A 22,660-nucleotide genomic window follows, 5' to 3' on the forward strand; every position below is an offset into this window, starting at 1 on the left:
GTACCATGTTCCATTAGTATAATTAATGAAGGATATTTTTTAACAGACCTATAATAATAGATCAGTGAATCATTTTGCTAACATATTTTGGATATTTTTTAAATTTAATTTCAGTGAACCATAACTAAGGCCCCTTTCATATGTCCTGGTGTTTGCGGCACTGGAAAAAAAACATTACTGGTGAGATCCATGGTCTGTGGCAATGTGCAATCTGTGTGTATGTGGGAGCAATCTGTGTGATATTCGTGTGTCCATGTGCTGTCCGTATTCATTTATTTGTGTGCTGTCATGTATGGAATGAAATGCAGCCTATATATTAACCCCTTTGAGACGAAGCCTATTTTCACCTTAATGACCTGGCCAAATTTTACAATTCTGACCACTGTCACTTTATGAGGTAATAACTCTGGAACGCGTCAACGGATCCCGGTAATTCTGAGGTTGTCATGTGACATATTGTTCTTTATAATAGTGCAAAAATTTATTTGATATGACTTGCGTTTATTTGTGAAAAAAATGGAAATTTTGCAAAAATTTTCAAACTTTTAATTTTTATGCCCTTAAATCAGAGTCATATTGCACAAAATAGCTAATAAACAACATTTCCCACATGTCTACTTTACACCATCACAATTTTGGAACCATATTTTTTGTTAGGAAGTTATAAGGTTTAAAATTTGACCAGCAATTTCTTATTTTTACAACAAAATTTTCAAAATCATTTTTTTTAGGGACCACACTTGAAGTGACTTTGATTGGTCTACAGTGGGTACGGAAAGTATTCAGACCCCTTTACATTTTTCACTCTTTGTTTTATTGCAGTCATGTGGTAAATTAAAAAAAAAAATTCATTTTTTCTCATTAATGTACACTCTGCGCCTACTGAAACCCCCCCCCCCAGAAATGTAGAAATGTTTGCAAATTTATTAAAAAAGAAAAACTGAAATATCACATGGTCATAAGTATTCAGACTCTTTGCTCACTATTGAGTAGAAGCACCCTTTTGAGCTAGTGCAGCCATGAGTCTTCTTGGGAATGATGGAACAGGTTTTTCATACCTGGACTTGGGGATCCTCTGCCATTCTTCCTTGCAAATCCTCTCCAGTTCTGTCAGGTTGTATGGTGAACGTTGGTGGACAGCTATTTTCAGGTCTCTCCAGAGATGCTCAATTGGGTTTAGGTCAGGGCTTGCGCCATATCCGTTCTACTGATAAAGATTTTGAGAGCAGATCGGAGGAACTAAAAACACGTTTTCTGGAGCCAGGGTATAGTAGGCGAATAATCAAAAAGTCCTACCATAGGGCTAAACATGCATCTCGTAATGACCTACTCTATAAAGCTAAGTCCGTTACCAGACCCAACAATTGGGAGATTTATCACTTCCTATAATTTCTATTCTGATAGGGTTCGATTGACACTTGAAAAGGCATAGCCTATTCTTAAGGTGGATCCCATTATTAACAAGTTCCTTCACAATAGACCATCTATTACATTTAGACGTGCTAAAAATTTACGGGATCACCTTATTTGTAGCCATTATGAGGGACGTCAGGTGACCACTTTTTTAGACAATTATACATCTGGGGTTGTTGTGTTCCATGTGGGAGATGCATTGCCTGCCCCAGTGTGGACAGCTGTGACTCTTTTTCTAATTCCAGCTGTACAAAGAATTTCAAGATCAAACAATACATTACATGTACTTGTATACTATGCTACCTGTCCATGCGGACTTATATATGTAGGTTTGACTACACGGCAGTTAAAGGTCTGCATAAGGGAGCATGTGTTGGAGATCCAGGCTGCTACTACTCACACGGACACCTCCACCCTTAAAACGATACCACATCACTTTAACACCTTTCATGATTGTGTAGGTACATTGTTGAGGGTATGTGGTATTGACGCCCTCAATATTAATATTAGGGGTGGCCAATTATCTAAACGTTTGGGTCGGTTGGAGACGCGATGAATCCAGACTGTCCAGACTGTTCAGCCACAGGGCTTGAACGAAAATCTTATGCAGCTTTTGATTAATCTTAACAGCACCAGTATTGCTGAATTGGATGGATTGATTGATACAGCACAAGCAGAAGCACGTATCGGTTGCCCAGCTGATAAAATTCAGCAATTTGATATGGAACTCGATAAATCTATGGATTTATTGTTTAAAAAAATCCAGGAATCCCAATTAATTAAATACTACAGGGATCTAAAGGACTATCAAATGAAAAAAGTATATTTTTGGGGAAATAAGAGTAACCCAAGTCTACATAGAACTCCTTCGAACGTGTCTGTTTCTTCATTGAGTGAATGTTCAGATATGTCATCTGTATCGGGAACAACACATGGGACTATAGAAAGTATTACACTACGTGATCATTCATACCATCCATATAAGAGACATAATTAGTACAACAGAATAGCCCAATACCTTATAAAGAATAAATGGCAGTATCTTATATTGATAATCTGCCATAATATTTGGTTCCACTCCATACATACATATACATTCAGGAGAACAGGAGTGATTGAATCCAAAAGGATTTATTTAATATCAAGCAAATTGCCAATTTATTAGTACAAAAACATATAAAAATATATAACAATCATAGCACAGTTGCACATAGTATATGACGTCAAAAACCAGGAGAAATATGTGGGGATAATCAACAAGGCACCATCATGCTAAAGCTCATTGTGAGGGTATGGCCCCTAAATGAAAACCCGCTATCTCTATAAAGTATTGTCAAAATCATAGCAGGTCAATAATAGTGGTAGGGCCTCACACAAAAGCTCAGTACGCATGGAAGATGGTAACCGTGTAAAACGTTCCATAGTACATCATTATGCCAAAATGGGGAGGCAGCCAAAAGACAGGAACGTTTACCTAATGGTGCACAAGTCCCCCAGGTGGTGACAAGAACGCTCCGACGTGCGTTTCGCACTTCCCAATAGCGCTTTATCAAGGAGCTGTGTCTGATACTGGCGCAGGACCTTTTGTATCCATGGTGATAGTCACATGTCTGCCCATGTGACGTGAATACACCAATCGGCAGTTGCCATAGCGGCGCATGCGTTGTGACGTCAACTGGCTCACACACATGAAGATAGGCGCACAGCACCGGCCACAGGCACAGGGACTAAGGGTCACCGGCGCCCGCGCTGACGGCACAAAACGGTGCCACCTCCATGCAGGGAGACACGGAAGGCACAGAGCGCATGCGCACGGCCACAAGATGATAGTATCACCATGGGCAAAGTTTACCATATATATGTGACTGCATGAAAAGTGTATAAAACCACATACAACATTAAAGACCGTTAATAGATACATACCCATATAACATATAACATATATATGTGTTAAACATAAAACATTGAATAAATACAATTTTAGCCCCAGATCCCACACAGATCAACTATGGAATCATTAATGTAAACAACATATTAGTAGTATCATCCCATCTTCATAGGAGGGGGTTCCAGTACGATATCCAAACATCATGTATCCACTTGCGACTGTATGGCTGAGGCCAAAAGCACAGAACAAATAGATCCCAACATCCAGACCAGCAACAAAATACATAAACTACAAAAAATAAAAAGATAAACAGAAAAAATTTTAAAACCAATAAAAAACCGAACCATAGGGAGTAATAAACAGTGGTGGACGCAGCCGCAGAAAAGTAGTGATTACAGGAAGTAGGCAAAGCTCAGAGACTCATTAAGACCTTTCGGGGTTAACGTATCTAGCATCACTATCCACTTGGCTTCTCTTTGTGCCAAGATTTTCTTATCATTACCGGCCCTAATCCCTAGATGTACCCTATCAATCCCCCTGACCATGAATGTCTGTGGGTCACAGTTATGCATCAATTTGAAATGGTGGGGGATCGTCTTTAGGGTAGTAAGATCGGTCACCGTCCTAGCCGCTAGAATGTCACGCACGTGTTCGCGAATCCTTACGCGGAGTTCTCTAGAGGTTAAGCCAACATATATAAGAGGAAATCCGCAGACAGCATAATACACAACGTTGGTGCTACCACATGATATACGTTCAGTAATTCGAAATTCTCTTGAACCATTTGAATCATGAAACGTGGAACACCGTGAGACATTCCGGCATGCAAGGCAGTGGCCACACGGGACAGTGCCGGCCACTGGGCCCCTGGTACTAAAAGGATTGGTTATATCAGGAACATAGTGGCTCCTAACAAGGAGGTCCTTCAGGTTCTTAGACCTTCTAGAGGTCATCAAAGGATGATCCCCAATGACCTGATTCAATACTGGTTCTGATCTCAAAATGGCCCAATGCTTAGTGAGAATCTCTCGCATATGGTCCCACTCATGATTATGAGTGGAAATAAAACGAGGTGGACCCGAGTCTCGAAGGGTACTCCCCCTACCTAAATCCACTCTACCACTTGATGCACATGGGTACAGTAAATCTCTTCTCGCAGTTTTCCTTGCCCGGTCATATCCCCTCCCTATACACCTGTTACTATAACCGCGATCTTGAAATCGTGTTTTCAGATCGCGGGCCTGTTTCTTAAATGTAACTTCCGTGGAGCATATCCACCTCATCCGTAAGAATTGTCCGACCGGGACGGCCCTGATGGTAGACTGATTATGTGCAGATTTGGCGTGAAGCAAGGCGTTCACCGAGGTTGATTTTCTATATACATCGGTCTGAATGTAACCTCCATGATCCACCTCCAAAGTGACATCCAAGAAGTCAATAGACCTCGGGTCACATTTGTAGGTGAGCTTAATGTTGAAATTATTAGCATTGAGACACGCCATAAAGTCCCCGAGCTGCTGCGCAGTCCCATCCCAAAAGAATAACACATCATCAATATAGTGGTGCCAGCACAGCACATGGGAGGCGGCCGGCACGCCTCCATCGCCAAAAATGAATCTCTCCCACGAACCGAGGAAGAGATTAGCGTACGAAGGCGCACAGGCCACGCCCATGGCTGTGCCGCACCGCTGAAGATAAAATTGATCCTTGAATACAAAAAAATTGTGAGTAAGGACAAAGCGCAGCAGCTCTAGGATCAAATCGCATAAGGAGCCGTCCAGGCCGGACATTCCCAGGAAGAGATGGACCGCATCCACACCTAAAGTATGATCAATACAGGTGTAGAGGGATTCGACATCAGCCGTGACAAGGAGAGTACGAGTATCCACAAGAACGCCATCGACCCGTGTCAGGACGTCCGTCGTGTCTTTGATATAGGAAGGTAACAATTCCACCAAGGGTTTTAAATAGTAGTCCAGGAATTTACATACTGGATCACAAAGACCCCCTATACCAGACACGATCGGACGGCCCGGGGGGTCGAGGGCATTCTTGTGGATTTTGGGCAAGAGGTAGAAGGTTGGTATCCTAGGGTACTTGACCAATAGTCCCTCAAAAACTGTTTTAGTAATAATGTCTTTATCCAAAGCACAAACCAAAATCCGCTGGAGTGAGAGTGAGAAAGAGGTGGTGGGGTTATACGACAGCTTCTCATATGTATGAGGATTCCTCAGTTGTCTATACACCTCGCGCTCATATAAATTTGTAGGCCATACCACGATGTTCCCACCCTTGTCGGCGGGTTTGAACAATACCCCTGGGATTGACTGTAGTTCTATAATAGCCTGTCGTTGTTTATTGGATAAATTGTCAAATCTCCGCCGAGAGGAAAGTTTTTTAAAATCCTCAATAACTAAGGCTAGTTTCACACTTGCTTTTTTTTGCAGCGCGTTTTTCCCGCAAAAAAACGCATTAAAAAAACGCATACAAATGCATACAAACGCTGCGTTTTTTTCCAGCATTTTAATGCGCATGCAGGAAAAAAACGCAGCGTTTTTGCGCGTTTGTATGCGTTTTTTGTGCGTTTGCGTTTTTTTACAGATTTTGGAAAAACCCCACAAAAAAGAAAAAACAACCATTCAACAACACACAAGACCAATGGGACTTCATTGTGGGTGTGGTATGTTAATATATATACACCCTGTCTACAGTATTCTTCACATTTGCTTGATTCTTCTCGTGACCATGGATCTGCGCTGGAAGAGTTTTCACTTCAACTTGGATTTGGACATCGCGATGGCTCAGGCGTATGCAGTTGCTTGCCATGAACAAAGGAAGAGAGAGAGGCAGCGAAGACGGCGGCGTTTGTGGATACATCCGATTGTTGAACTCCGGGAGAGCCGTGGGGCATACCACACCCTCTACAGCGAGCTACGTGCAAACCCGGAGAAATTTACTGATTATATCCGGATGTCCCACGAAAGTTTCATGGATTTGCTTGCTCGTGTCCAACAATCCATCCGGAGACAGGACACACAGCTCCGTCGTGCGATTCCTCCTGAGGAACGGCTACTGGTGACATTACGGTATGTTTTAAAAACAAAGGGGTGTGGTCTGATGTTTTTTTTTGTAAATTTAGTATTCAAAACCTTGGGTAATTAGTTTTCGTGAATGTACTAATATTTTTTTTATAGTTTTTAAAAATAATATACATAAATATTAATTTTACTTCTTTGTCTGTTCACAGATTCCTGGCGACTGGAGAAACCCTATCCTCACTACACTTCCAGTACCGTATTGGAATCTCTACCTTGTCTGGAATTGTTGCTGACACCTGCCGGGCTCTCTGGAATGTTCTTTGCCCAGAATTTATGCCCCTGCCCACCGCTGAAAAGTGGATGGAAATTGCTGACAAATTCTGGACAGTATGCAATTTTCCCAACTGTTTGGGAGCTGTTGATGGGAAACACATACGGATCATCAAACCCCAAAGAACGGGATCTGAGTACTATAATTACAAAAAGTACTTTTCAATAGTACTCATTGCAATTGCGGATGCCGGATGTATGTTTGTAGCAGTGGACATTGGAGCATTTGGCCGTGGTAATGACTCGCAGGCTTTTAAAAACTCAGACATGGGCCGGAGGTTGTATGGCAACCAATTTAATTTCCCTATGCCACGGCCTCTTCCTCACACCGAAGCTCCGCCACTGCCCTTTGTAATGGTTGGCGATGAGGCTTTTCAAATGTGCGGAAACTTACTGAAACCCTACTCCAGCCGGGACTTGGACCACACCAAAAAAATTTTTAATTACAGGCTGACCAGGGCCAGAAGAACTGTCGAGTGTGCTTTTGGGATTCTTGTTTCCAGATGGCGAATTCTGGGCACGGCCATTAATCTTAAACTTGAAACAGTCGATGAGGTGGTGAAGGCCTGTGTGGTTCTACATAACTTTGTGATGGCTAAAGAGCACCCGACCTTTGAACTGGACGATGATGCTCCTAACCCATTGCCTGAATTCACTCAGCACACTCTCAGGTCATCCGTTGAAGTTGGCCAAATGAGGGACAAATTTGCGGCCTACTTTATTTCTGATGTAGGACGGGTGCACTGGCAAGATGAAATGGTGTAATGTTGTTGTTTATGGTAATAAAAATCCTTATTTGATACCATTACTGAGTGCACTATATTTTTTAAACTCCGATTAATTAAAAAACTTCCCATGTATAACTGAATTTTGTTATGTTCACACACCTGGGCAGGTAAATACACATACGAGTTAAAATGCAGCATTGCTAGTCTGCGTTAAATATATTGGAATGAGCAAAGCTGCAGGCCATGAATCAGGAAACCATTTTTTTTCAAGATAAAATTGTGCAAATAGTTTAAAACAAAGTATGTGATTTTCTCAAAACACAACACTCAAAACCCAACCCCAATGAAAGTCCATGGGGAATACAAGTCAGCATTGAGTGGATGAATGTAATCTGCTCCATTAAAAGTTATTACACTAGGCCTTTGAATGACTATACTAGGCCGTGGTATTTCAAATATGAGTATACTAGGCCTTGGGGCTAGTAGTATAGTAATATGTGAAATACCACGGCCTAGTATAGTCATACCAAGGCCTACTGTAATAACTCGATTTTTAACAACTAGCATCTTGTTTCACCAAAAACAAACTGGTGAAACTAGAAAGAAACTTATTTTTTAGACAAGTTTCAACAGTTTGTTTTTCATGAAACCAGATTCTATTTTGTAAAACTAGAGTTATTACACTAGGCCTTGGAATGACTATACTAGGCCGTGGTATTTCAAATATGAGTATACTAGGCCTTGGGGCTAGTAGTATATGTGAAATACCACGGCCTAGTATAGTCATACCAAGGCCTACTGTAATAACTCGATTTTTAACAACTAGCATCTTGTTTCACCAAAAACAAACTGGTGAAACTAGAAAGAAACTTATTTTTTAGACAAGTTTCAACAGTTTGTTTTTCATGAAACCAGATTCTATTTTGTAAAACTAGAGTTATTACACTAGGCCTTGGAATGACTATACTAGGCCGTGGTATTTCAAATATGAGTATACTAGGCCTTGGGGCTAGTAGTATATGTGAAATACCACGGCCTAGTATAGTCATACCAAGGCCTACTGTAATAACTCGATTTTTAACAACTAGCATCTTGTTTCACCAAAAACAAACTGGTGAAACTAGAAAGAAACTTATTTTTTAGACAAGTTTCAACAGTTTGTTTTTCATGAAACCAGATTCTATTTTGTAAAACTAGAGTTATTACACTAGGCCTTGGAATGACTATACTAGGCCGTGGTATTTCAAATATGAGTATACTAGGCCTTGGGGCTAGTAGTATATGTGAAATACCACGGCCTAGTATAGTCATACCAAGGCCTACTGTAATAACTCGATTTTTAACAACTAGCATTTTAAACAACTAGCATCTTGTTTCACCAAAAACAAAGTGGTGAAACTAGAAAGAAACTTTATTTTTTAGACAAGTTTCAACAATTTGTTTTTCATGAAACCAGATTCTATTTGGTAAAACTAGAGTTATTACACTAGGCCTTTGAATGACTATACTAGTCCATGTTATTTCACATATGACTATACTAGCCCTTGGGTTGGTTTTTAACATGTATTTACCCATCAGTGTGTGTGAGCGGCGCAAACAACATTAATGAAACTTATTAATGGTGAACCACAAATGTAAATTTATTTTTTATCACAAAAAAAAAATTTAAAAATTATTTTTTACGGCGTTTGGGGGCAGATGGTTTCAATTTGGGGGTGTGCAGGGAATATGCAACACTTGCAGTTGAAGACGGTGTTTGAGGGGAAGGGGCAACAAAACTTGTGGGGGAAGGTAGTCCAGTTAAGGGAATTAAACTTGGAACACTTGTAGGAGAGGAAATCTGTTCAGTTACATTAGTTGTAATGGCATGTCGCCGTAGGCTTGTGTGCCTGGACCGACTTTGGCCCAATGCCTGCCTTGATTGATTTCGCCTTGAAGTAGGGGCAAATATGGAATGTAGGTCCCCCGTCTGCTGGTATGGCTGCTGCTGCTGAGGTGGCGGCTGCTGCTGCAGAGGTTGCGGCTGCTGCTGAGGTGGCGGCTGCTGCTGAGGTGGCAGCTGCTGCTGAGGTGGTTGCTGCTGCTGAGGTGGTTGCTGCTGCTGCTGAGGTGGCGGCTGCTGCTGCTGAGGTGGTTGCTGCTGCTGCTGAGGTGGCGGCTGCTGCTGAGGTGGCTGCTGCTGCTGAGGTGGCGGCTGCTGAGTTGGCTGCTGCTGCTGAGGTGGCTGATGCTGCTCTTCTTGGTCAGTGCTCGTCCTTGCAGGAGGACTGGTGGCGGCAGTGATGGCCCAGGTTTGCAGAGTGGTGGTGGCAGGGCTACTACATGTTGTTGTAGCGGCAGGGCTGTTCCATGTTTGCCTAGTGGTGGCTGAGCTCCACGCATGCATGGGATTGGCGGTGGTGCTCCAGACAGGAGCAGCGCTTGCCATGGTGGTGTCGGTGAAGTGACCAGCTGCACTCAGACTTGTGGTGGTGTAACGGTGGGTGTCCAGCCTTTGAAGAGAGGTGTCCGTGCAGTGGTATGCAGCACAAGTCGGTAGTGAGGTGAAGCGAGTCAATGGTGGCACAGGTGGAAAGGACACCACTGACTGCTGACCGTACCGATTATGCTGCATAGCCTGCAAGAAAGCATTGTTGCAGGCCTGCAGCACATTCAGCTGTTGATCAGGACTAAGGTGTTCCGCCATGCCCTTTTCAATCTTACTAAAAAAATGGTGTGCTGGTCTGTTGAGGTCGGCCTCCAGACGGTCAAGGCGCTGTTCTACAGAATTGAAGCGGTGTTCAAAGTGGTTAAAACCACGTTCCATCAGTGCAAAACCGCTTTCAACTCTGTCGGACAGTGACTTGAGGCTGGAATTAAATGTCTCGCTCAAATGCATAAACTCGGGCAAGACATTCCTGTCCAAGGCCCTCTGCCGCTGGCGGGTAGTGCCCGCATAACCAGTGGCAGAGACCTGGGACAGGGGAACACCTGATGGCCCAGCTTCCTGGTCACCAGCTGTGTGTGTATGGGACCTGCAAGGTGCTTCCTGGCTGTCGGATGGCTGGGACGGGTCAGAGGACGTCCGACGAAGGACCGCTCCAGGGCCAGGTTGCAGGGTGCTGCTCCAGGTGCTGTGGAAGAAAGGAAAATCATTACTACCATGCCTTTACAAGAAGCATCAGCTGTGGATTAGAAAAACACAGATTAATAAAAATAAAAACCCAAAATGTATAATACTTACGATCTTGTGGCAAGGACCGGTCTTAGGAACTGCAACGCGTGATAGTGACGGTATCTAGTTCTGGTCCTTGACGCAGATCCACTGCGAACCTGGCCCTCAGCACGAACATCACTGTTGAAGCGGTCCTTGATCGAACGCCAACGTGTTCGGACTTTGTCCACTGTTGATAAAAAAAAACAGTGCCGTCAAGTACAACAGTCACTGCTTCACAATTTAGCAATACAATACTCAAAGCAGTCACTGTACACCCCGATGACACTGTTGGGTTTCCTGCTAGAATACACCTAGCACGAAACCCAACAGTGCCGTCAAGGACAACAGTCACTGCGGCACAATGTAGCAATACAATACTCAAAGCAGTCACTGTAGACCCCGATGACACTGTTGGGTTTCCTGCTAGAATACGCCTAGCACGAAACCCAACAGTGCCGTCAAGGACAACAGTCACTGCGGCACAATGTAGCAATACAATACTCAAAGCAGTCACTGTAGACCCCGATGACACTGTTGGGTTTCCTGCTAGAATACGCCTAGCACGAAACCCAACAGTGCCGTCAAGGACAACAGTCACTGCGGCACAATGTAGCAATACAATACTCAAAGCAGTCACTGTAGACCCCGATGACACTGTTGGGTTTCCTGCTAGAATACGCCTAGCACGAAACCCAACAGTGCCGTCAAGGACAACAGTCACTGCGGCACAATGTAGCAATACAATACTCAAAGCAGTCACTGTAGACCCCGATGACACTGTTGGGTTTCCTGCTAGAATACACCTAGCACGAAACCCAACAGTGCCGTCAAGGACAACAGTCACTGCGGCACAATGTAGCAATACAATACTCAAAGCAGTCACTGTAGACCCCGATGACACTGTTGGGTTTCCTGCTAGAATACGCCTAGCACGAAACCCAACAGTGCCGTCAAGGACAACAGTCACTGCGGCACAATGTAGCAATACAATACTCAAAGCAGTCACTGTAGACCCCGATGACACTGTTGGGTTTCCTGCTAGAATACGCCTAGCACGAAACCCAACAGTGCCGTCAAGGACAACAGTCACTGCGGCACAATGTAGCAATACAATACTCAAAGCAGTCACTGTAGACCCCGATGACACTGTTGGGTTTCCTGCTAGAATACGCCTAGCACGAAACCCAACAGTGCCGTCAAGGACAACAGTCACTGCGGCACAATGTAGCAATACAATACTCAAAGCAGTCACTGTAGACCACGATGACACTGTTGGGTTTCCTGCTAGAATACGCCTAGCACGAAACCCAACAGTGCCGTCAAGGACAACAGTCACTGCGGCACAATGTAGCAATACAATACTCAAAGCAGTCACTGTAGACCACGATGACACTGTTGGGTTTCCTGCTAGAATACGCCTAGCACGAAACCCAACAGTGCCGTCAAGGACAACAGTCACTGCGGCACAATACAGAGCAGGGAAATACTCACTAAACGCCTTTTTGGCGGATGCTGTGGCGCTGTCCCAGCCATCCATCAACGCTGCGGCCACCTCATTCCATAGCTGCCGTGTCACCACATTGTCCTTGTACAGCCGGTCACGGCTGTCCCACAACGGCGAACGCTCCTGGACCAGGCTGATGAGCTGCTCATTATCCAGGTAGACGTCTTCATCCCGTTGTGGAACCTAGACAAAACACATTCATTAGAATAATCAAATTTAAATTGACTAAAAAGTTACAAAAAAAGAAACAAAAAAAAGAGTAAAAATAGAAGATAAAAAAAAAAAAAAAACATTACAAATCATTTGATACTTACATTACGTATAACCACCGGAAATTGGCTTCGCTGCTCCTGCTGTTCGCCCTCACTATTCCCGTCCGCAGATGATGATGACGATGTCTGAAAGTTGAAAAAAACGTAAGAGATTTGGAGAAGCAGCAGATATACTTACCAGATGCACGAAAATAATCACCTCACGGTCTGCTTGCGCCAATTCCTGCCGCGATGGGGAATACTCCGATTCTGAAGACATACTGCATGTAAAAATAATAAAAATCATTAGTACATACATAATTTAAAAGGACAGGCATATAATGTAATATACTCACATTCTTCGCTGATATAATGGGTTCTTGGTTGAATGTCTGCTCTTCAATCTGTCTAGTGTAGTAGTGGCAGAGTTTTGGCAGGCACCTCCTTTATATAGCCTTTTTTTTTTGGACTTTAGAAGATTCTAACTAGGATAAAAAGTGGACACCACCCAAAAAACGCTGCGCTAAAAAAGCGCATACCTGCGCATGCCAGTGCGCACGTATGCGCATCCATAGGCTATAATGGCCATTTTTAGCGCAAAACGTGCGCATACGTGCGCATGCGATTTTTTCAAGGGCCAAAAAATGCAACATGCAGCGTCTGGAAAATACCAACGCACACCCCAAAAAAACGCAGCGCATGAAAATCGCATACATGCGCTTACAAGTGCGCAGGTATGCGCACCCATGTTAAATATAGGGGAAAAATCGCATGCGCACGTATGCGTTTTTTTCCAGCGCTAAAAAACGCAAATGTGAAACCAGCCTAACTTAGTCACTTTGGAGGTGGATCATGGAGGTTACATTCAGACCGATGTATATAGAAAATCAACCTCGGTGAACGCCTTGCTTCACGCCAAATCTGCACATAATCAGTCTACCATCAGGGCCGTCCCGGTCGGACAATTCTTGCGGATGAGGTGGATATGCTCCACGGAAGTTAAATTTGAGAAACAGGCCCGCGATCTGAAAACACGATTTCAAGATCGCGGTTATAGTAACAGGTGTATAGGGAGGGGATATGACCGGGCAAGGAGAACTGCGAGAAGAGATTTACTGTACCCATGTGCATCAAGTGGTAGAGTGGATTTAGGTAGGGGGAGTACCCTTCAAGACTCGGGTCCACCTCATTTTATTTCCACTCATAATCATGAGTGGGACCATATGCGAGAGATTCTCACTAAGCATTGGGCCATTTTGAGATCAGAACCAGTATTGAATCAGGTCATTGGGGATCATCCTTTGATGACCTCTAGAAGGTCTAAGAACCTGAAGGACCTCCTTGTTAGGAGCCACTATGTTCCTGATATAACCAATCCTTTTAGTACCAGGGGCCCAGTGGCCGGCACTGTCCCGTGTGGCCACTGCCTTGCATGCCGGAATGTCTCACGGTGTTCCACGTTTCATGATTCAAATGGTTCAAGAGAATTTCGAATTACTGAACGTATATCATGTGGTAGCACCAACGTTGTGTATTATGCTGTCTGCGGATGTCCTCTTATATATGTTGGCTTAACCTCTAGAGAACTTCGCGTAAGGATTCGCGAACACGTGCGTGACATTCTAGCGGCTAGGACAGTGACCGATCTTACTACCCTAAAGACGATCCCCCAGCATTTCAAATTGATGCATAACTGTGACCCACAGACATTCATGGTCAGGGGGATTGATAGGGTACATCTAGGGATTAGGGCCGGTAATTATAAGAAAATCTTGGCACAAAGAGAAGCCAAGTGGATAGTGATGCTAGATACGTTAAACCCGAAAGGTCTTAATGAGTCTCTGAGCTTTGCCTCCTTCCTGTAATCGCTACTTTTCTGCGGCTGCGTCCACCACTGTTTATTACTCCCTATGGTTCGGTTTTTTATTGGTTTTAAAAATTTTTCTGTTTATCTTTTTATTTTTTGTAGTTTATGTATTTTGTTGCTGGTCTGGATGTTGGGATCTATTTGTTCTGTGCTTTTGGCCTCAGCCATACAGTCGCAAGTGGATACATGATGTTTGGATATCGTACTGGAACCCCCTCCTATGAAGATGGGATGATACTACTAATATGTTGTTTACATTAATGATTCCATAGTTGATCTGTGTGGGATCTGGGGCTAAAATTGTATTTATTCAATGTTTTATGTTTAACACATATATATGTTATATGTTATATGGGTATGTATCTATTAACGGTCTTTAATGTTGTATGTGGTTTTATACACTTTTCATGCAGTCACATATATATGGTAAACTTTGCCCATGGTGATACTATCATCTTGTGGCCGTGCGCATGCGCTCTGTGCCTTCCGTGTCTCCCTGCATGGAGGTGGCACCGTTTTGTGCCGTCAGCGCGGGCGCCGGTGACCCTTAGTCCCTGTGCCTGCGGCCGGTGCTGTGCGCCTATCTTCATGTGTGTGAGCCGGTTGACGTCACGACGCATGCGCCGCTATGGCAACTGACGATTGGTGTATTCACGTCACATGGGCAGACATGTGACTATCACCATGGATACAAAAGGTCCTGTGCCAGTATCAGACACAGCTCCTTGATAAAGCGCTATTGGGAAGCGCGAAACTCGCGTCGGAGCGTTCTTGTCACCACCTGGGGGACTTGTGCACCATTAGGTAAACGTTCCTGTCTTTTGGCTACCTCCTCATTTTGGCATAATGATGTACTATGGAACGTGTTACATGGTTACCATCTTCCATGCGTACTGAGCTTTTGTGTGAGGCCCTACCACTATTATTGACCTGCTATGATTTTGACAATACTTTATAGAGATAGCGGGTTTTCATTTAGGGGCCATACCCTCACAATGAGCTTTAGCATGATGGTGCCTTGTTGATTATCCCCACATATTTCTCCTGGTTTTTGACGTCATATACTATGTGCAACTGTGCTATGATTGTTATATATTTTTATATGTTTTTGTACTAATAAATTGGCAATTTGCTTGATATTAAATAAATCCTTTTGGATTCAATCACTCCTGTTCTCCTGAATGTATACATATAAGAGACATGCAGTCTATCCACCAGCATCTAAAAATAAAGATAATAAAGTGATTAATCTAAGCCAGGGGTGGGAAACCTCAGGCCCCAGGGCCATTTACGGCCCTTAACGGCCTTTGATCAGGCCCCTGAGCAGATTCTCAGGGACTGCATTCTTGGGCAGTGTATTGCCAACTGCTCAGCAATAAGGTTCGGATACGGCTTTAAAGAAGGCTACTACTTGGATATGACACAATTTTATTATACAATGATTATAAAACACCAAATTAATGGAATGGCAGATATAATATTACCCTGTCTTGTTAATTAATTTTATGTGAATCATACAATTATTATGAATTATAGTACATAGAGAAATAAGTATCCATACTATACATTACCAAGCATTGTAGCATCACTTCTCTACTGGAGGGACCACAGTGTCGAGAAGGAAAATACTCTGGTCTTGTCATCACAGAAACCGTGCACCCACGATAGCTTCTGGAAATATCCCTGCTGGAAATGTCCCCTCTCCTCACTGACATAGGGTCCACCTTTTTATACACAACACTCCCACATTACAACTGTGCAGTATGTTTAGTCTGCATCAAAATCTTGAATCTGCACAGTACGTTGTTGTCTTGATAACAGCACAAGACTTCAAGGTCTGTTTGTTATAGACTACTACAATCTTAGTTTGTTTGCACCAACCAGAGATTCGTTTGCCATTAGCATGTCTCTTAACAATAGCACAATGTTTTGCTACTGATTATAACCCAGGATCTGTTTGCCTCTGGTCAACTTGTCAAAGTTGTCTATCACTGTTCAAAGTTCAACATATGTTGCTTGTTACAAAGTTAACTCTTCATGCCCATAGCATAACGCTCTAAGATGGTAACATATGGGCAGCATGACTTCCATAATCACCTATTCTGAAAACTGGATACCTATCGTAACCCAGACACACATGCATACATGTCAGATATGTATCACAATCGGTCCTCGATTATAGATGTCATACATGATCATTGCTACATGAGACCATCATATTTTGGTCTCTCTTGTCAATTGAGAATCATACTATTACCGAGCACAAGACTTCCTTGTTCAAGCAGCATAAATATTCATTATCTATACAGTTGTTATTCCTATTGTCCTAGCACATATGTAAAGGATACACCACATAGAATTAGTTGGAAAGTTCCTTCCCATCAACCACCCCAAGTGAAAGCATTCTGTATCTATCATAGTTTGTCAACAGTGGTCACTTGTGTGCAAATCAGGATAATGAATCTTTGAAACACAGAGCTTCAAAGACCACAGAACAATTCCTTGTCTTACGGTATTGACACAGAGCAAACGCTTTGTGGCTCAGTGTCAAAGTTCAGCATTAATGATATTACACCATAGTATATTGCAATATAGTGTTTGGATTCAAACAACCATACTTCATATTTGCAATACTTTCCAGCCTTGGTCTAATGACCACACTATATCAAAGCATATAAACAATATATTACAATATGTAGGCTATAAGATATCCATATTGTTATTAGCACCACAATCCACCCTTGGATATCTTATAGCCACACATTATTTATCCAACAACAAACCAATGTATGCATAATACAAATTACTCCTTAAAGCTATCCTGGAGCTAACACCTGACCCACTAGGTATATTAGTTGGAATATAACGAAAAGTGATATTTCCAAAGAAAAACATCCCAGCTCTAGGCAATCTTATATGTTCTGTAAATGATGGAGAGATCACTATACTGTTACACGTCATATTTGCCCACCCTCATACTTTTACACTTTTTATCTGAACTGGAGCCACATATAATAGCCCTCTCCCCATCCCCAGTCTGATTCATCATATTTAAATGTTTATCACAAGTCCACTGACAGCATGGATCAGTTGGTATAATTCTTGGAATCCTTCTGTTAATCATTTCTCCCATTAGAAATTTTCCTCAGTATAGTTCACATCTTGGGTCACATCTTCTTAGATATACCACCATACAAGTTTCTAATATATATTGTGGTAGCAGCGATAGTCTTTGCCCTTCAAAAATGGCTAGTGTCCACTGAGCCAAGTAAAGCCATAGATTCTGTTTGGTTTCAGAAATCCACACTTTCCATAGTTGGCATCTGTCTGAAGATTGCTTGGCTCTTGAAAGCAGTCTCACAAGATGAAAGCAGTAATATAACAGTTACAGATCAGATTTTGATCTAAAGGGAAAACAAAAAACATTATTATCTGAGATCACATTGACTACTACTTCAGAAATGACCTGAGCAGATTCAGGACACCTAATTGATTCCACCAAATTTTAGAAATCCACTGGCTGAGCTATTCTAGCTTCTCTCTGTATTATTTACATGTCACTTTAGTCAATATTCATACATTTCTGCTGGATAAATCTGATCTATCACATTACCTCCATTCATTGAAATATCAAACATCACTGTTCAAGGTGCAACTTACAAATGGATTTTACAAACCTATTATGTTCCTAATTGAAAATAAAGATTAAAAACATACATAAAACTAAACCACAACTTTTAGCTAAATACAGTCCAATTCATCACAATGAGATGATTACTTTTTTAATTATTTGCAAACAATTATGTTAACCTTTACCTTTGAGCTCATTAGTCTACCCCCATGTCTTATATTATAGCTAAATACATTGAATACGATTCCTCTGAAAAACTGGTTTGTCCAGTCTGGAAAAAGAAAACACAAAGAAAAGTTTAGAATACCTACAAGTCAAATACTGCACTTTGTCCTTATCCTATCTGTACAAACAATCCTCACTGGACACTGTCTTAAAAGGATAACACAGGAATGATGACTGGTGACCAGTGTAAAATGATTCAGCCCCATAGACAGAACACAGGAATAGTAGCACCGTCTTTTTGGGGTCTACAATATGACAAATTCTGCTCTTTTCCAGTCTCATTCTTATCCACCGTTGGGATCTGCATTTGTTGCGACTTTTGTGCAGTTGTAGCAAAGTCGTCTTTTTTACAGGAGTCTGTAGATTTAGTATCGTAGATGGCAGGTTCTTCCTTATTCTCCATACTATCAATCTTCTGGTGCAATGAATGGCTCTCTGGTTTGGTATTACAATAATGTTTAATGTGGCCCATCTTCCCACATTTAAAGCAATACCTAGACCTGTAAACAGCAGATACAGTCTCTGATACTTCATCCTGCTCTTTTGACTTAAGACACCACTCAGTTAATAGTTTTACAAATTTTTCATATGAACTGGTATTTCTTAGAGACACTCTTGTGGCATAATCTACATTACAATGATTTGCCATTGAAAATAGAAAACTAGGATCATTCTGAGACATATCTGGATGATTGCAAACATTTCTGCACAATGCCAAATAATTACTACAGAACAACATGGGATCATCAGATCGCCTGAGTCTGAACATTGCCGGGGCCTTGCCACCCCTAGTATTTCTTCTACTTAAGGTAGATTGCAACTCAAATCTATTAGACACACTGCAATCTTCTACCTCATTCTGGTTTTGCTTCCCTGTAGCTGTCTCTACAACCTGGATCTGGCAAATGTGATGAGCTATTAATGGGTTAAGAAGAGGATCCATTTCTTCCATCTCCTCATCAAAATGATCATCCCCCTGTTCTGGGTTGATGACAGTTTTGGAGTCAGTTGACTCCTGTGCATCACCATCCCGCTGATCTGGGTTCCTCTCCATCTCTGCTCTGGCCATGGCCAAAGCTTCATTCCTGTTCACCTTCCCCCTCTTCTTTCTGTGCTTATACTGTTTTACACATACAGCAGCCTGTCCTGCATCATGCTGAGTTCCAACACATTTGTCCATTACTAACTTATTCTGACCCTGTGCTGCCACCAATGCATTCTGGGCCTCACATAGCTGTATTTCCAATTCCTGCACTTTAGTTAACATTCTTTGCTTTTCCTCATGCTGTTTATATAGCAGGATCCAGCCACACCTACCAAGAGCACATAATTCTTTCCCTTTTTCAACTTTTACTTTCTGCAAGCCTTCTGCTACATCAACAGGCTCTGCATCTTGCCAATATTTGCCCCAACGTTCACTTGAACCAACACTGTGCGACAAAATATGATATGGAGTTTCCTTCCACCCTGGAGTCTCAATAGACTCACTTACAACCACTTTTTGTTCCATTTCTGCCAACTTTCTTTGCATATGGGTGTTTTGCTCATGCATATCTCGGTATGTACTGAGTAAAATCCACATACGCCGTCCTACAGACACTACATCACCTGCCTGAGCAGGGACACCCCTGAGTACTTCAACAACATCAGTGGGTGCTGACTGCATCACCTGCCTTTGCAGGGAAAACTTCGAGTAAATCACCAACATCGAGGGGTTAACTGCATCACCTGCCTTAGCAGGGATTCCTATGAGTAAACCAACAACATCATGGGGCTCTGAGCCCTTGAGCTTATTCTCCCAGGGTTCTGCCAATCCACAACAACGCATTTCCTGCGCTATAATATTGTATGGAGCCCTGGTCCAGCCGGGGATCTCCACACAGACATCCTCTTTCTTTTTCCCTTTCTTAAACATTTTGTTTTTCTGACTTTGTGCCAAAAACCCAAACATTTTGGCCTCGTGCCAACAAATTATTCTCTTACTCTAAAATAAGTTAGGATTATTTCTTATCCCAACAAAGAAAAAAAAAACTTCTGAGCCTTCTGCGTATCCTGCTGACTACGCCAATTTATGTATTGCCAACTTCTCAGCAATAAAGTTCCTGATACGGCTTTAAAGAAGGCTACTACTTAGATTTGGCACAATTTTATTATACAATGATTATAAAACACCAAATTAATGGAATGGCAGATATAATATTACCCTGTCTTGTTAATTAATTTCATGTGAATCATACAATTATTATGAATTGTAGTACATAGAGAAATAAGTATCCATACTATACATTACCAAGCATTGTAGCATCACTTCTCTACTGGAGGGACCACAGTGTCGAGAAGGAAAATACTCTGGTCTTGTCATCACAGAAACCGTGCACCCACGATAGCTTCTGGAAATGTCCCCTATTGGAAATGTCCCCTCTCCTCACTGACATAGGGTCCACCTTTTTATACACAACACTCCCACATTACAACTGTGCAGTATGTTTAGTCTGCATCAAAATCTTGAATCTGCACAGTACGTTGTTGTCTTGATAACAGCACAAGACTTCAAGGTCTGTTTGTTATAGACTACTACAATCTTAGTTTGTTTGCACCAACCAGAGATTCATTTGCCATTAGCATGTCTCTTAACAATAGCACAATGTTTTGCTACTGATTATAACCCAGGATCTGTTTGCCTCTGGTCAACTTGTCAAAGTTGTCTATCACTGTTCAAAGTTCAGCATATTTTGCTTGTTACAAAGTTAACTCTTCATGCTCATAGCATAACGCTCTAAGATGGTAACATATGGGCAGCATGATTTCCATAATCACCTATTCTGAAAACTGGATACCTATCGTAACCCAGACACACACGCATACATGTCAGATATGTATCACAATCGGTCCTCGATTATGGATGTCATGCATGATCATTGTTACATGAGACCATCACATTTTGGTCTCTCTTGTCAATCGAGAATCATACTATTACCAAGCACAAGACTTCCTTGTTCAAGCAGCACAAATATTCATTATCTATACAGTTGTTATTCCTATTGTCCTAGCACATATGTAAAGGATACACCACATAGAATTAGTTGGAAAGTTCCTTCCCATCAACCACCCCCAAGTGAAAGTATTCTGTATCTATCATTGTTTGTCAACAGTGGTCACTTGTGTGCAAATCAGGATAATGAATCTTTGAAACACAGAGCTTCAAAGAACACAGAACAATTCCTTGTCTTACGGTATTGACACAGAGAAAACGCTTTGTGGCTCAGTGTCAAAGTTCAGCCTTAATGATATTACACCATAGTATATTGCAATATAGTGTTTGGATTCAAACAACCATATTTCATATTTGCAATACTTTCCAGCCTTGGTTTAATGACCACACTATATCAAAGCATATAAACAATATATTACAATATGTAGGCTATAAGATATCCATATTGTTATTAGCACCACAAGCAGATTCTCAGGGACTGCATTCTTGGGCAGGGAGCTATATTTTGATTGCCACAAGCTCATTAATTTCTTCTTGCTCTGTTATCACACACACGCAGTATTCACTACTGAAGATTGAAGGGCATGCAATGAAAGATTAAGTCATGAAACCAGTGCCAGAGTCAGGATGTACTTTGTGGGCGGAGTTTGTACGGCCCCCGAAGGATGGTATAAATATCCAAATGTCCCTTGGCAGAAAAAAGATTCCCCACCCCTGATCTAAGCCAATATATACTTTCTGATTCTGATTTCCAACTCGGGCAAGGGGCTATCCTTCTCACCTACATCCAGATTCGATACGCTCATGGCGGTTCAGGATTTACAAATCTTTGGGAGGTAATTACTGTTTAGGCGGTATTTTCATAATAATGACCTAAATTTGTTGTTTCCCCCAGAGGAGGAACAGGATGCACTAACGATGTTGGAGGAATTGGCGATTGAACACACACACACGAAGGGGGTAAGATTCCTCCGTCTATTCGGCTGCGCTCCATCTGGCTCCCTCCCTTGTCTTCATGTTCTAATGTTGATTTGTTTGTCCAGGTGGTGACTGAGGATCTTCTAAAAAATCCCTAGATTTATTCAGTGTGGCAAACTCACACGGGAAGAAAGAGACATGTTGAAATTCTTTCAAGACCTGCCGGATGTAGTGCTGAAGCCGGCGGACAAAAGGTAGCAATGTTGTTCTCTGGCCCAAGACTATGTACGAGAGAGAGGCCTATCGTCAGCTAAACAAAACAACCTGTTATAAAAAGTTGATGTATAATCCTCTTTCTGCGTACTGTGTTCAACTTGATACCATCTTAAAACTGGCACTTTAAGATGACATTATCGCCAAGCACCTGGCTTCGGGCAGTAAGTAAAAAAAACGCACTATTTATGCAATGTACGAACACGGCCTTAGGCCAGTTTTACACATCCTGATGTTTCCAGTACCTGAAAAACCGGTACAGGAGATATCAGTGTCCGTGTGCGTACTACGTGCGGCACACTTGTGCCGCATCAGGACCACATGGACGGCTGCCGGGGAAGAAGCGCTACTGTAAGTCAGCGTGAGCAGAGGAGAAAGAATGAATGAAAAACTGACCCGCTGTGAT

At 42.3% G+C, this 22,660-nt stretch overlaps 1 protein-coding gene across 1 annotated transcript; it reads right to left on the reverse strand.

Moving 5' to 3' along the window:
• Positions 1 to 9,021: 9,021 nt before the first annotated feature.
• On the reverse strand, positions 9,022 to 10,884 carry LOC141084598 (uncharacterized). Its single transcript, XM_073569425.1, has 2 exons — positions 10,621 to 10,884; positions 9,022 to 10,510 (listed from the first exon to the last, which is right to left on the reverse strand). Exon 2 carries the CDS (start codon positions 10,273 to 10,275, stop codon positions 9,070 to 9,072), a length of 1,206 nt encoding a protein of 401 aa, XP_073425526.1. The 5' UTR covers positions 10,276 to 10,510; positions 10,621 to 10,884; the 3' UTR covers positions 9,022 to 9,069.
• Between the last annotated feature and the right edge of the window lie 11,776 nt (positions 10,885 to 22,660).

The sequence above is a fragment of the Dendrobates tinctorius genome, unplaced genomic scaffold (genome assembly GCF_039654945.1).
Source record: "Dendrobates tinctorius isolate UK_male_01 unplaced genomic scaffold, ASM3965494v1 ptg000025l, whole genome shotgun sequence".
Lineage (NCBI taxonomy): Eukaryota > Metazoa > Chordata > Amphibia > Anura > Dendrobatidae > Dendrobates > Dendrobates tinctorius.

Excerpts from the sequence above, each read along its gene's own strand:
- LOC141084598 (XM_073569425.1), bottom strand. The coding sequence starts at position 10,275 with ATGCATTTGAGCGAGACATTTAATTCCAGCCTCAAGTCACTGTCCGAC.